General features: G+C 38.9%; 1 protein-coding gene across 1 annotated transcript; it reads right to left on the bottom strand.

Annotated features, from left to right (window-relative positions):
* Positions 1 to 9,204: 9,204 nt before the first annotated feature.
* Positions 9,205 to 12,447, bottom strand: LOC108664778 (cytochrome P450 2L1-like). Its single transcript, XM_018151461.1, has 6 exons — positions 12,367 to 12,447; positions 11,747 to 11,880; positions 11,261 to 11,332; positions 10,381 to 10,527; positions 9,971 to 10,170; positions 9,205 to 9,222 (listed from the first exon to the last, which is right to left on the bottom strand). Coding segments are annotated over exons 1-6 (573 nt in total). The 5' UTR covers positions 12,369 to 12,447.
* Between the last annotated feature and the right edge of the window lie 2,899 nt (positions 12,448 to 15,346).

Genomic DNA, 15,346 nt, shown 5'->3' with positions numbered 1-15,346 from the left:
TGTTTTTCCAATTTTTCTTACTACAACATTGAGCGCGGCGATAATACCCATAACTTGCACTGCGCTTTCATCAATGCAGTGGAAGTGGAGGACTTGGAATGCTGTTTTATATATGAGCGTATTCCCTGAGAGATAAGCTAACGTTTTCGGCTGATAAATCTATCATCATTATTAATTAAGATAAACCTTGTTTGATTTAATGCTTTTGAAAAGTAACAATTCTATCGTATCTTTCTATCGTACTGATAAACCATTTACATTCATATTCCGTATAGTCAGAGTAGAACAATGATTGAATTAAATAATATGCGGTTAAAAATTACTTTTTAAAGACAACATTTCTAAAGAATCCAGTGTCTCCGATGTTACAAATGCACAATGAATTTCTAATTTTATTATCAAATATCACAAAAATGAATTTTTAATTTTATTTTTAAAATAAAAAAAAAAATAAATTGTCAAAAGTAATCATTCTGTAAATTGATTCATGCATTGCCTCCGACTTTAAGCAAGTGTGGGAAATTTTAGATTGATTGGACTGGTAGAAGCGAGTTAAATATTGATTATAAGATTTATAACAGACAAACAAACAACAAGAAGTGAAGTTAAAGAGAAGTGTTGTAAAATGACATATCATTCATGCTCAGTGAAAATTTTAAATCGATACTTTTCCTGGTTATCCATTTTCATATTATCGTTTAGGTTAAGATGATCTGAATGGCTGCGATCCAATAATTTTTCTACGTGTTTATTTGCGTCTTCTTTAGGAACGGGTTAAATTTTTTAAAACGTGTTTCACGTCATTAAAGTTAATGTTTAAAAATTTTACTGAAAAATATGTCAGCATTTAGGAACGCTGGACCCACAAAATATGCGAATTTTCTTTCCCGAACATACTCTGAATGTTGAACGAACTTGATGGATCATGCTTGTTAAATTCCTGGTTCTCAAATGCACTTTTGTTGTATATTTTGTTTGCCTGAAATATGCTTGTCACTGACATTTTACTTGAATTCAGTTTAATAAGCATCTAGAGTTTAACTTTCAGTGTTGGCTCTAAACTGTTGGCTCTCTAAACGTTGTGTTGAAAGTGTTGTTTCGTTTTGTCGAAAGTGTTGGCTCTCTTTCGGTGTTGGCTCTCTAAACAGAAGGAAATGTTTGGTACGTGTATTCTAATTCTGAAGGTCCGTGTGGCCTAGCTTGTATACTTGACTTTTATGGTGTTTCATGTTTGAAGTGAATTATTTCATTTCGCAAAAATCTAAAATTTCCTTTCTCAAAAATGAACTATTTCATTTCTCAAAAATTATTTCATTTCATTTCAACAATAATCGTTTATGCAAATCCTTCACAAAACGAATATACGTAACACTGCTATAATGATGTTTAGTAAATCCGATACTGACGTTTGGTTTCTTACCCTAGAATTTCTAACATTGTTAATAAATGTTATAGCACTCTATCGCTCGGATCTTCGTCTTCTTGAAGCATCTTGGTTGTACATTGTGGCACCTTAGCAAATTACACAATCTGTCCAATCAAGTCGTACAAAATAAAATGTGATTTTCGATTTGAAATTTTTGTATTTGGATTGCGATATCCCAATAATGCGATATATCTTACAAAATATTTCGTTACAACGTAAATTGAAATAAGCGCCAGTTAAAAATTTTAAATTCATAAAAAGTAATGTGTAGGGCAAGTAATTTGGACGTTGAAACAAATGCGCACTGAGGATTTGTGGAACCTACAGGGAAGCGATTCGGTATTTGTGCGGCTTGGAATGTTCTTGAACGTCAGCCAATTTCAATTCATTCAACGACAATGATTCCTTTCAGCCAATTTTGAATACCTGCCAAATTTTCATTTAGTTGACAGAGGCACTAAACAGAAGCCCCAGTACTTCATGTATGGTTTTTTTTCGTCTATTAATTGTTTTGCATGTAATGTCATGTGCCGGCGAGTCGGGATCTCTGTTTGCGCTCTCACGGATCAAGGAAAGCAATTCGAGAAGGCGCTCGAATCCCATTCTGAAAGGGATTAAATTTAGATGTGCCATAATACCCTCAACATTATTCCGTTTGAAACCTAAATATAATCATGAGTTTAGGCTTCTTCATATTTTCACTTTGTGGCGATTATCACGCAAACTAATTATTGAAATCAACCAAATTGAAGTCAAATATTAATAATAGTGGCGTTTTCAATGCACATTTTATGCAGGACATCATGTGTTCTAATACATTGACACTGGTAGCTCATCTTAAGTCTAAATAAATGACTCATTGTTCTTTACCATTGTTTCTAATCGAAAATGAAAACTTATATTGTTAACAATAATCATATGGTGTGCATAATATGAACTGTCCAATTCTCATGCGTCAAAAAACGTATTTTTAGGAATAAACAAAAAATATTGAGGCCCATGATAAATAGAAATTGGGTTTATTTGAAAATAATTAGTTATGAGCACTGTATATTTATATTCTTTCTATTGGGTGTGCCCTAATAAATAATCGCACGGGCCCAGCTCGGTCGATTTTCCCGTTCAACTAGAACACAGCTAAGGAGGCCTTGGCAAAAAATGGAGTTTTGAATCACTCCTAATTTTTTTGGTCGTCAGCATAGATAAATAATCAAAAAATTGCAGGTTAAACTTTAAAGTCGTACCATGTACACGTCTATCTACCGTCAGCGACAGAGCGTTCCCGGTCGCCTCCGCCAGAACTTGAGACAGTCTGCCGGCTTCCGTAACTTCGGCTCCTTTACTGCAGGTGTTTTGTCGACGCCTAAAAACGGAACTGGAGCCTAGAGTTCTGTTCTAACCGTTGAGGCAAGAGGTTCTTTGTGCTGAGCTCCCGTGACAGTAGCCGGCTTCGGCCGGCTGCTACGTCATCTTTCTGGAACTATCTTTCTCGAACTTTGAAAATGCCGTACTGTCCCGCTCCGAGGCGTTGAGCCGGCGGAAGTTACGACCAGCTAAAGTGAAGTTTAACTCCCGAACACCTATAAATGCTCCCGGCATCTAACTGCCAAATTCGTTACAAAGATTTTAAGAAGCTTCCATGTGTGGCTAGTGCCCCCGGGTTCGTGGTTAGTGCCCCCAGGTGAGTGGTTAGTGTCCCCAGGTGAGTGGTTAGTGTCCCCAGGTGAGTGGTTAGTGTCCCCAGGTGAGTGGTTAGTGCCCCCAGGTGAGTGGTTAGTGTCCCCAGGTGAGTGGTTAGTGTCCCCAGGTGAGTGCTCAGTGTTCTAAGGTGAGTGGTTAGCGTCCCCAGGTAGTGGTTAGTGTTCCCCAGGTGAGTGGTTAGTGTCCCCAGGTAGTGGTTAGTGTCCCCAGGTTCCTGGGCCTGGAGTGGTGCTCACCTCCCCGGTGTGGTCTCCACTTTGGTGGCCCCGTTCTGTAGAACTTCAGCCATTGAGAAATGTTGAGTTTTTTTTCAAGAAACTAATTTTTGTACCTGAAAACAAAATGCAGTCAAATTCCTTGAACTGTTCTGACATGGGGCCGCATTGAACCAGTCTTCAGAGGCTCCCATAAATTCCAATTAAAGAAAAAACTGGAGCCTATGAATCTCGTAAAGCCTATGAATCTTGCGCTTAGTCATTTTACCCGTTCCCATCTCTTCTTACGTCTATTTATTTCTCGCTCGCTATTAGTCTTATGCGAGACGTGCCCTCGAAATTTTTTTGAACCAGACGCCACGATAAATGCATCGTAGAATAATAATAATATTAATAATGAATTGAAGGATCTAAAAATGTAACGTAAAGATCTTTGCTGTAGGTCTTTAAGGTCGTAGAGGACAGTAAATAAAAAAACGGTTTCGTAGGTGAATTTTTACCGGTTTCTGTAAATCAATGCAAAAAAAACATAGCAAAAGAAATAAATCAAAAATATATATATAGAATGACAATATTCGTATTCTTAGCAAATCAGTAGCTACAATAAGCGGAAAACTCTTACCAAATTACTGGGGTTCGGAACGTTCATATTGCTCAGCTGACAGACGACTCTTTTTCTTTCTTTAATTGGAATTTATGGGAGCCTCTGAAGACTGGTTCAATGCGGCCCCATGTCAGAACAGTTGAAGGAACTTGATCGAATTATGTTTTCATGTACAAAATTGGGTGCCTTGAAAAAAAAACTCAAGATTTCTCAATGGCTGAAGTGCTACAGAACGGGGCCTCCAAAGTGGAGGCCACTCCAGGGCAGACGGCCCCACTCCAGGGCAGATAGCACCACTCCAGGGCAGATAGCCCCACTCCAGGGCAGATAGCCCCACTCCAGCGCAGATAGCCCCACTCCAGCGTAGATAGCCCCACTCCAGGGCAGATAGCCCCACTCCAGGGCAGATAGCCCCACTCCATCACTAACCACTCACCTGGGGGCACTAACCACGAACCCGAAGGTACTAACCACACGGCACACATGGGGGCATCTTAAAGTCTTTGTAACGAAATTTGGCAGTTAAACGCCGGGAGCATTTATAGGTGTTCAGAACTTCAGGAGTTAAACTTCACTTTAGCTGGTCGTACCATTCGCCGGCTCAACGCCTCGGAGCGGGACAGTACGGCATTTTCAAAGTTCGAGAAAGATAGTTCTAGAAAGATGACGTAGCAGCTGGCCGAAGCCGGCTACTGTCACGGGAGCTCAGCACAAGGAACCTCTTGCCTCAACGGTCAGAACAGAACTCAACGACAGACGACTCATAAATGAGTTTGAGGACACAAGAAAGCTTTTACTCTATAGTAGTCGGACCAAAAGAAATGAGGATGCTTCTAATGTTTTTAACATGTAATTCAGATTGGCACATTGATTTTTGTGGCCATTTGTCTTTACCTATTCCAAATTAAAACCAAAAATCTCTATTTGAAATTATTCGTGGCATAGTCATATAGAATTGAAAAAAAGTTTCGGCACTAATTGAAGAAAAAAGCCCAATGGCCTGTTGCCGATTTTTGTACTGTTCGTGACTTGAATCGCAAGAGATCCGGCCTTTTGAACCCGATCCTTCCATAACTGACGATTGTTTGGATAGCCGCTGGACTTATTGCCCGGTCCGTGAGAGTCGTTTCAAAGGTTATTGAAGATGTTCATACTCGGAGCGTCAACGATGCTATCAGGGAGGCTGTTCCACATGTCGGTGACTCGAAGCGAGAAGAAATGTTGTTGCATGGATGTGTTACAACGCAGTTCTTTTAGTTTATAGCCGTGGCCCCTGGTGTTGGTTCTTTTTTCAATATCTACGACTCCTACTGAAACATTGTATAAAGCGTGGGCATCTCATATACTTCAATGATGTCACCGACGTCGATAACAGAGGGTTGGAAGCTTCATAATTTTTAATCTTTCTTAAAAATTCTTGCCTTTTAATCCCGGAATTATCCTTGTTGCACGTTTTTGAACACTCTTGACTAAATTTTTGTCCTTTTCTAGTTTTGGTGACCACACGGCATTTCCAAATTCTAGGTTTGGACGCACGACTTCGACAAACAACTGCTTCATCGCTTCTGCATCTAGGAACTCGAAAGAGCGTCTGATCATTTATTGACTATTTTAAATTGAGCTTCAATTTGCTTAGAAAATTTCAACTCATTGTCGACATAAACTCTTGAATCTTTTTCCATTCTCAACTTCGACATCATTACTCTCTAGTTGCTATCATGTCTTCTCATACTGTAATGTTGCTGTTCATTGTTCCTGCCAAGGTGGATGGCTTTACACTTGTCAGCATTAAAACGCAGCTGCTACGTATCAGCCAGTAAACTAACCTGTCAATATCACCTTGCAGCTGTACTTTTTGCGACGTATTCTTCACTGTATTATAAACATTTGAGTCATCAGCATACATCGAGTTTTTGCTAGACACGCTAGACACAGCTTCTGGCAGATCATTTATAAAAGCAACGAACAAAATAGGCCCAACAACGTTTCCATGGGCACGCCACTGCGCATTGATGCCCAGTCTGATACGGTCCCATTAATACAAACAAGTTTTCGTCTCCCTACTAGAAAATCTCTGATCCATTTGAGTACATTACTCTCAATTCGCAAAGACTTCATTAACGCAACAGCCGCTCATGTGGGGCACTGTCAAATGCCATGGCAAAATCGAGGCACACTGCATCCACTCCATGGCTTTCTTTCGTCCAGCAGCCGGGTCCATTCATTCAGAGTAGACAAGAGGTTAGTTTTGCAGGATCTACCGGCAATAAAGCCATGTTGACAATCTGATAGTAGATTATCAACAGGCAAATGATCGATAAAATATAAAATATATAAAATTCATATAATTTATTTTTTTCTCACCTACAAAAATGTCCATCTACTTTCAAATCTGAGTGTAGCTTGAATGGAAGATACACATCAACTTCATTGGAATGATAATCAAGGAAACATTCACTTCAAACATTGCTGTGCCGCTAGCATTCGTATCATCTCTGTCAGGCTTGGTTGGCAGCAATGGCGCACAGTGGCAGCATGAGCTCACGTCAGGCTGGGTTGGCAGCAATGGCGCACAGTGGCAGCATGAGCTCACGTTGTTACCGTGCTAGCGGGTGGGACAAACCCGTTGTCCACTTAAGAGTTAAACAGTGGAAGCTATTAATCTTGTTTAAACTTTAAATGAAAGAATTTTCTATTAAAATTATATTTAGGGATAGTACATCAAAACAAATGAAACAAGTGAAGAATGTGACATTGATCAGTGGGCTTTAACTGGCAGTTACACTGATAAAGGTTATGAGCACTGTTGGCTGTTCTAGGCCAAAACCTTAGTTTATAGGGAGCACAGGGTAGGACTAGACACTAGAGTGACAGTGACACTGCAAGAAAAATAAATGGAAGATAAATAACCCTAGTGCTAAATAGTGAATTCACAAACAATATAATTCAATATCTTAACCAATGCCAGAATTTAATCTAAAATACTATTTATTATGCATTTAAAACAGTGACCGTCAGCCAAGAAATAATCAATTAATTCACACAAGAAAATTAATCAATTCAATCAATTAATTCACACCACAAGCATAATCACAGAAACATTAACAGCAGTGAAGTGCATAATGAGCAAGGACACTAACAGTTACACAGAAATTACTATTGATCTGATAAATGACAACCGAAGTAACAAAATATTGTTCCGACTATTGGAGAGCAGACTTACCAAGGCTTTCACTTCCAGGCTAGCACAATACACGGAATGCCAGTGGCTGCTAGTTACTAAATGGCGGAACTGAATTGGACGCGACTGTCGTTAGTTGTGCAAATAAATCACTCTGAACTAAAATGGAAATAATCAAATTGAGTTAAACGTTACTGAAAAATAATGAGTTAAAACACAGACTGGTTGAGTGATAAAAGGTCAGATGCCTTCCGGCAACAACGTCAGGCTTGGTTGGCAGCAATGGCGCACAGTGGCAGCATGAGCTCACGTCAGGCTTGGTTGGCAGCAATGGCGCACAGTGGCAGCATGAGCTCACGTCAGGCTTGGTTGGCAGCAATGGCGCACAGTGGCAGCATGAGCTCACGTCAGGCTTGGTTGGCAGCAATGGCGCACAGTGGCAGCATGAGCTCACGTCAGGCTTGGTTGGCAGCAATGGCGCACAGTGGCAGCATGAGCTCACGTCAGGCTTGGTTGGCAGCAATGGCGCACAGTGGCAGCATGAGCTCACGTCAGGCTTGGTTGGCAGCAATGGCGCACAGTGGCAGCATGAGCTCACGTCAGGCTTGGTTGGCAGCAATGGCGCACAGTGGCAGCATGAGCTCACGTCAGGCTTGGTTGGCAGCAATGGCGCACAGTGGCAGCATGAGCTCACGTCAGGCTTGGTTGGCAGCAATGGCGCACAGTGGCAGCATGAGCTCACGTCAGGCTTGGTTGGCAGCAATGGCACACAGTGGCAGCATGAGCTCACGTCAGGCTTGGTTGGCAGCATGACCGTCGCTTTTTGAAACAAGCGTTCGCCTCTTTCGTTCCTAAACATTCCCATATCACTAGGGGCACACGCTTTAACTTACCTCCGCTTCGGTTAGAAATGGAAAAAACGGTACAGTTTTTAATTGTTTAAAATATAATGAATTGCCTGATGATTTCAAACTAGGTTATTCCAAATTCCTTTTAAATTCTAAATCTCGCGACTTTATTCTTACCTAATATTAATTTGACTTCGATTAACATGTAAGATTAGAGTAATTTTACGTGGTGTTTTTAATTACATCTAATTTTCAGTGTAATGTTGTGACAAACTATTATAAGTGTTCTCGAGATTTTTGTAATGAATGTTTATTTTGTGAAGCTTTCTATAGTTCTTATCAATATGGTATTATCACTTGAATGGGATTAAAGACCACCTTGTAGTCAGCGAAGCTTTTTTTGGCTTATGAGCTTTATTTTCAGCTTCACTCGGAAGCTTTGCTATTTTATTTTATGTTTCTTTCTTTATTTTGTGTTTCTTTTGTGTTAGAATATATATTATATATATATATATATATATTCTACTACAATAAATGCTACTGTTTGTGAATAAACAACAATAAGCTCTCAGAATGCAATGTGATTTTTGATGCGGTTCATAAATTACACAACTTGCAGTCGGGAAAATTAAACCGGTGATTACTTTTCAAGACAAATAATTTCAAATTGACAATTTAGCATCGTACATGTCATTTATGACTATTCTCAGATGCTGCACATTGCATGATAAGCAAAGCTATGCAAATTGCAGTTCAGTGTAATTCAAGGCCACAATGACACACCGCAGTCTTCGACAACTCTGCGCGGTGTACGCACTTCAAAAAGATATAACACGAGGGGCTAATTTCAACAAAAAATCTTTCAAGAAGTGCACGTAGCACACTGATGACTGAATCGCCAACGACCGGACGTAGAGTTGTCATATAAAAATTATTTGTGGAACCTCAAATGACATCTGCTGCCCGATCTACTTGGTTGAAATTATTATATTTTAGGGAACGAATTGAAAATTTAGAAAGAAAAGGGATTTAATAAACTTCTGGCCAACTACGATAAGTGATCAGTCAGGTTTACTTTGAGAATAATGACAAGCTGAACCCACAAATGATAATAACATAATAAATAAACATAACAGATACAAGGTAATTAATAACGCTGTCTAACCATCTGCTCCCAATGATATGTTATAGTACCAGCAACTCAGATTTGAATTCTATGTTAGATTGCCTCAGATGGTGGTCATAAACTGAACAATACAAAACTTAAATAAACATCTACCATTCATCAACTTCCCTTCAGATTTCTGCGAGTTACTGGCCTTTTATTTCCAAAGATACAATTTAAGAAGTATTAACTTTTTGTATTACGCCTCGGATTAGAAGTTATGCGAACAACATTTAGGATTTTTTCCGGTTATGTGAGACGCTTAATTGCGTGTCATACTACTATTAANTCTTAAAAGCCAAGCACACAAAACGAAGTCATGGTTTCGTCTTGATCTCGAATGACCCGCAATCCAATAACCCCTTTCTACGTTGGATAAATTACTGTGGCAAATACCTTCGTGCATTGTGTAGGCAAACGGTTTTCAGTGGCTTAAAAGAGATTTGCCTGCAATGTGCTATCGATTATTCAGACCTTACAAATCAGCGATGATTCATAGATGACTGCCACCTTTACTCGCCACCCTTTCGATTTATTGATGTTTTATTGTCGATTTTTGGCAAATCTGGCCACTCACAGTTACGCCACCTATAAACTACTATCGCCACCTATAATCATCGGTGCACCACCCTTAATTTTTATTTGGGTAGGTTCAATGCTTCATGTTTAGGTTATTTCACTTTGGGCTTAAGTGTAAAAATAAATTCAGCGATCGTCCAAAGAAAAGTCGTCATGAAAATATTTCGGAGATCGTCACAAGAAAAGTCGTTATTACACGAAAGTGATGGTCTTTGAACTGTCATCAATTATTGGCAGCAAAATCAACTCACGTTCACGACATTCTTCATTTCTTCCACGAAGCGATCAAAAATATCGTCGCCAAACAGAAAATTCTTGACGGATTTAGGTAGATTATCTAATGCCGGAATGAACGAGGGTAATAATGTCACTGGGTTAAATTTTTCACGAAGTTCATTATTGGTGCGAAAAATCGATTCAATTTCTTTGGAGCGAAGATCGTACCGAGTACCTGGAAGATGGCACCAAATGGATGTGAATTCAGCTCAGACCTGCGACTAGGTAGAAGCAGTCAGAATATGATACTCTCATTAAGAGATGGATAGTTTTGACATCATGTCATTCACTTTTCGAATTGAAAATTTATTTACTTCTTTCATGTGCCAGGAATCTGCCAAAAGTTTGGGTCAATTTTCGAATAGAACCGAAAAAGAAGACTCACTGGCCACCATCTGCCAGATGATGTTGAGCGCCACAGTCCTGAAGCTGTCGGGGTAGTTGATGGCTTCACCGCCGTACTTCTTGAGGTCTTCCACCAGCGCTTTGCCTTCGATATTAATTGCTTCTTCTAGGTGATCTTTACCAATTCCTGAAAAAAGAGTAAACCATAAATACGTATTTGAATTTAAGAATAAAAATTTTTCACTCATGCCAGCACGCATAAAAGAAAAAATATAACTTCAACTTTATCCTTCATCGATCTATACAATAAGGAAATTTTCGGCATTGAATTGTAAATTGTGCCCAGCAGGTTTGTCGTATTGGGTTATTTAAAAAATTTTTGATGATATCACTCATGAAAATAAATCCTGAATCTTGAAGCAGCAAAGTTGAAGCAGCAAAGCACATGTGTAGCAGAATTGGAACTTTTCACTGACAACAACACCAAATATTAGAGAAAACGAAGGTCCGAGAAAGTTCAAGACAAATGAGTAGTACTTATGATAAAAGTTATTCTTTGCTCCGACTGGGAAGGTAAGATTGAATGAAAATGAGAAATTGGACAACCGAACTGCAATCTAACGAGCCTACTTCAAATTCGTCCCGTGCAGAAAAATTATCCGCTTACCAAATATCTTTCAAAATTTATCTCCATGAATGTGTGAAAGTGCAAGTGATTTTTTCATTAAATTTACACCCTTTATTCTTGTATTATTGATAACGTGTCAAATGAGATCCGAATTAAGATTCTATATGGTAGTTCATTATGAGAATTGAATTGCTGTTTGTAGTGAATTATTGCGGTTCTATTCATGAATTAAATTTCATCTATTTCGTACAGTATTCTGAATTTGTGCGATGATAAATCTTGTCAATTTTACCAAGGTTGCGTAGGTTGCGTAGCACAAAACGGCGGTCGTGCTGCCAGTGCACACCGTTGCTGCTAACAACTCCTGGTGGAAGTAAATGGAAGCGCGTTGTGATAAATTGACTAATTTTAAATTTAATGATAAATAAAATGTCTAGCATGCATTCTCATCGATTCGAATGACGGCAGACAGACTTTCAATTGTTATTTGACTTACGTGCAATATCTTAAAAAAATAAATGGAATTAAACATTTGTGATGAAAATATAACATAAAATTAAGTAATATTGAAATCGAACCCGGCGCTGGTCTTGCCCAATACAATTTGGCGCTGAAGGATGCATGACAGCCGTCAATCTCTAACGTCTCTGCTACTCAGTGCTCATTTAGAGAACCGACCACCACAAGTTGGGAATTAGAATTTTGACATAGTAGACGAATACAAAAAATATATAATAATAAATAAAGCTATGCGAACTAAGTTATGTATCGTGTTCACCTCCGAGTTTTTGATCGTCCAAAGTGAAAGAGGTAAAGAAATCTGGGCGGTCGGCGAACTCCAGCCTTGCCAAGGCCTCCTTGGCGGTGTCGGAATCGAACAGGAACACCGAGCGTATCATCCCAGTGCGATGCCTGCGAGGTTATTATTATTATTATTAATATTATTATTATTCCACGAAGAGATTGTCGCGGCGTCTCGTTCAGGTTGAGAAATACATGATGAAGATATGACGAACATTTGAAGTATGGAATCCAGCATATCAGTTTTCACATTCTCGAATGCTGGTTAATAGACTTCATGAGAACCATAGAATTAATCTAAAAAAGCTCTAAATTATAAGTGCTCCATTCATATTTGCACTTACGTTGATCATTAAAAGTTTAATTTAGCTCGATAGGCAAACACATGAGCCTTTGAAAATTTCGGCCCTTTTAGGCTTTATACGAGCAATGCCGTCAATCTTACGTGGTTTGTAAACTCATGCTTTATTCTACACGTATTTTATTCAGTACTCATGTGTCGATAACATTACTGGCTCAAATTTAATCACTATGATAATGATGCCTAATGATGATCATTATGAGAGTACCTATAAAAAATTGTCTGCTAATACTAACATGACAATATCGCCGTAGTTTTTTTGTAGATTTTCGCCCGTTTCTTCATCGAAAAATGGAAGTCGTCCAAAAAATGGGATTTCCGCCGGACCTGCAATATTAGTTTCTATCGTAGTTATCGGCCTCACATATCATAAGGCTCTTAGCGCACATGAATAATTCCTTGCATTCATTTCCAACAAATGAGGAAGTCGAAGAACTTACCAGACCATTATGATAAACAATTTGACGAACAGCAGACATAAAGTAAGGTTCTTCTAATAATTTTTTAGTTACTTTAGCATAATCATCAAACACGAAGTGAATTTCCGCGTTAAGACTCATCAGGCGGGCAGTTGCGGGGGCGCCTGTCCCTCAGCACCGCGTACACCAACACCAACACAAACAACAACACAATCTCCAGCCACATCTTGACTTATATCCTGCAATATTACAGTTAAATTTAGTATTCTTCAATTTACTTGTATTTGAACAAATATTAAATCTATATGTCGCATTAGTAAAAAGGAGCGAAAAGTTATAATAACATGAAATATAGAATTCATTACTAATACCCCATAACGATATTATTTTATTTGCTTGTCAAAATGTTCCTTGATTATCTAGCACTGCTGTTCTTTAGAATCAGGATTTAGACGTAAAAGATTAACCGCAATCCTGTACAAATATTCGAATGCTTAACTGGATATAATTTACCACAATTTTCTGAAACAGAGCAACGTTACGAACGTCACCACCTGCTAGCAGTGCAACTTCAGAAGTGAATACTGAAATAGGGTACAGAACCTGCGACATTAGTCTTGGGTCTAGATAAACCTGTGATCATGCTCACATTTGCAGAAGTCAAGATAAATCGAGCAAATTATAATTGAACGAACTACGACTAATATGACAGAACTCACGAGATCCGATAACTTGTTTATGCAGTCTCACTCAGTGGAGTGTTTACATCCTGATAGGCTATCTGCGTGATAACACATGATGCAGTCATGCGAGAACTGCGCAGGCAACAACCACCGAATATGGCCAGTCATGACTGACGAAAAAAATATTGGTGTAGGACGAAGGGGAGAAGCGCTAATGTATCAGCAAAATATCACCTGCAAAATGGTCAAATTTTGTAGAGCTGTGATACTTGAATTACGGTACCGTACAACACTGATGATACACAAGAGCCTTTGGGCAGGTTAAGATATAGTTTTAGTTTAGGTAGTATTTTTTAACTTAAGAAAAGTAAAGATAGAGCGTTGTGCTGCTGTACGAACCAAGTTTCAGTCAAACAGTACACCTAATAACTTATCAAATTATTTTGTCATTAATTATTATTTAATTCAAACAATATTATATGCTAGATGCAAATATTAATACTACTACTCCCGGTGTTAGTAAGAATACTAACATCTGGAATGTTTTCGCTACACGATACTAGCATTTTTATATCGACGATCCAAAGCGCTATGAATAGAATACTTATATACAGTACATGAACAAAACCGGCTCTGTAGGGACGACGATCCTAAATCACACAACGGGAATGCATTCAGAATATTTTCAAATGTTCAATTTTGGGCAGATGCGGTCGATTCGTAAATTTCCTCTCATTGAAATCCTCTCTTTTCATTCTACAAACATGCGTAATCGCTGAAAAATATCAGAACGAAGTTGCTGCCTCATGGTATTTTCGTGTCACGGTAAACATCCATTCACCAAACATGTATAAGTTTCTTTTAATCTTGGCACCCTGCGGTCCCTGGGCACGACGGCGTCTATTTGCTGCTGCATCCTCGTTGCGTACTCTGGATACCGGGCGAGCAGGAAGGCCATCCACTTCAGCATGTGGCTCACCGTGTCCGAGCCCGCGCCGATCATGTCATTGTAATTTGTTGCAGCACTTCGCGAGAAATCGATGTGAAGAGATGAAATTTAGCAGGTTAGTAGGCATAATTTATTGTGACAAAATTAATTTTGTTCTCGTTATTATCTGTAATGAGTTGAATGATACTCAAAGTCATACCTAATTTGCCTTCTTGCAAACAGTTATCGATTTAAACGATAAAACAGGATTTTTACTGAACTTTAATTCAGGAAAATGATGAATATAACTGTCAATGATCAAATATTGTTTGCAGGTCGTTTAATGAGCGAGTATCATTACATGCATTCAGAAGCAATGACACGTTACAATATTCTGCCTTATTGCATCGCTCCTTCCCAGTCGAATTTTTGATTCCACTACTTGTGGCAGCAAAAACTTGTCTTGCTGTAACAGGACAACAGGCTACATTTAAACTTCGTAGGGTTCCTGCCAGTGTGGCCCTAGGGGTAAGGGTATGCATTTGAACTTCCAAAACGTAACGAAACAGGACGACAAAGCTTGCGTTATTAGATTTTGCTATTCACGACTTCGGGTGAACCTTTCATCCGCTACATAAACATCTTAGAAAAATTTTTGAGCAACCCCCGTTGCTCTACGAGCTTATGATAATATATAGCCGAATAACCATTTAGTTCATGTTAACCTGGGAAGCAGTTTACCATTAATTTCAAGTATTTCAGGCGCATATTACACATGCATTACTCCTCGTGACATTTTTCCGTCCAAACGTGAATTTTCTCGGTAGACACCGGCAATATCTCCACGAATGTTGGAGACATGTAGGGATATAGCCTCAATATATTTTGAATGCCAGACGTCGAATGAAATGACATCGTAAAATGTGCGCCTTATATTTATATATGCGGGTGTGCTTGAAGATGAACCGTTCCAAGCGACAGGTGATTCACAGATATTGTTCAAATTTTCTTTGATTGCCTTACTTCACTAGAAATCGCGTAATTGAAAACAAATCACGGGGGCGTCAATGTAGGTATTTATAATGTGTCGTGCCGTAATTGCGGAATTGCCGATTGAATGGAATCGGCAGCTAGTTTGCCGAATCTGTAGAACCAGCATTTTTATTCTATTGGAATCTGTGGTTAG

This window comes from Hyalella azteca, unplaced genomic scaffold (genome assembly GCF_000764305.2).
Source record: "Hyalella azteca isolate HAZT.00-mixed unplaced genomic scaffold, Hazt_2.0.2 contig5669, whole genome shotgun sequence".
Taxonomy (NCBI): Eukaryota; Metazoa; Arthropoda; class Malacostraca; order Amphipoda; family Hyalellidae; genus Hyalella; species Hyalella azteca.
The sequence above is the reverse complement of the archived record's forward strand: the minus strand, read 5'-3'. Positions and strand labels throughout refer to the sequence as shown.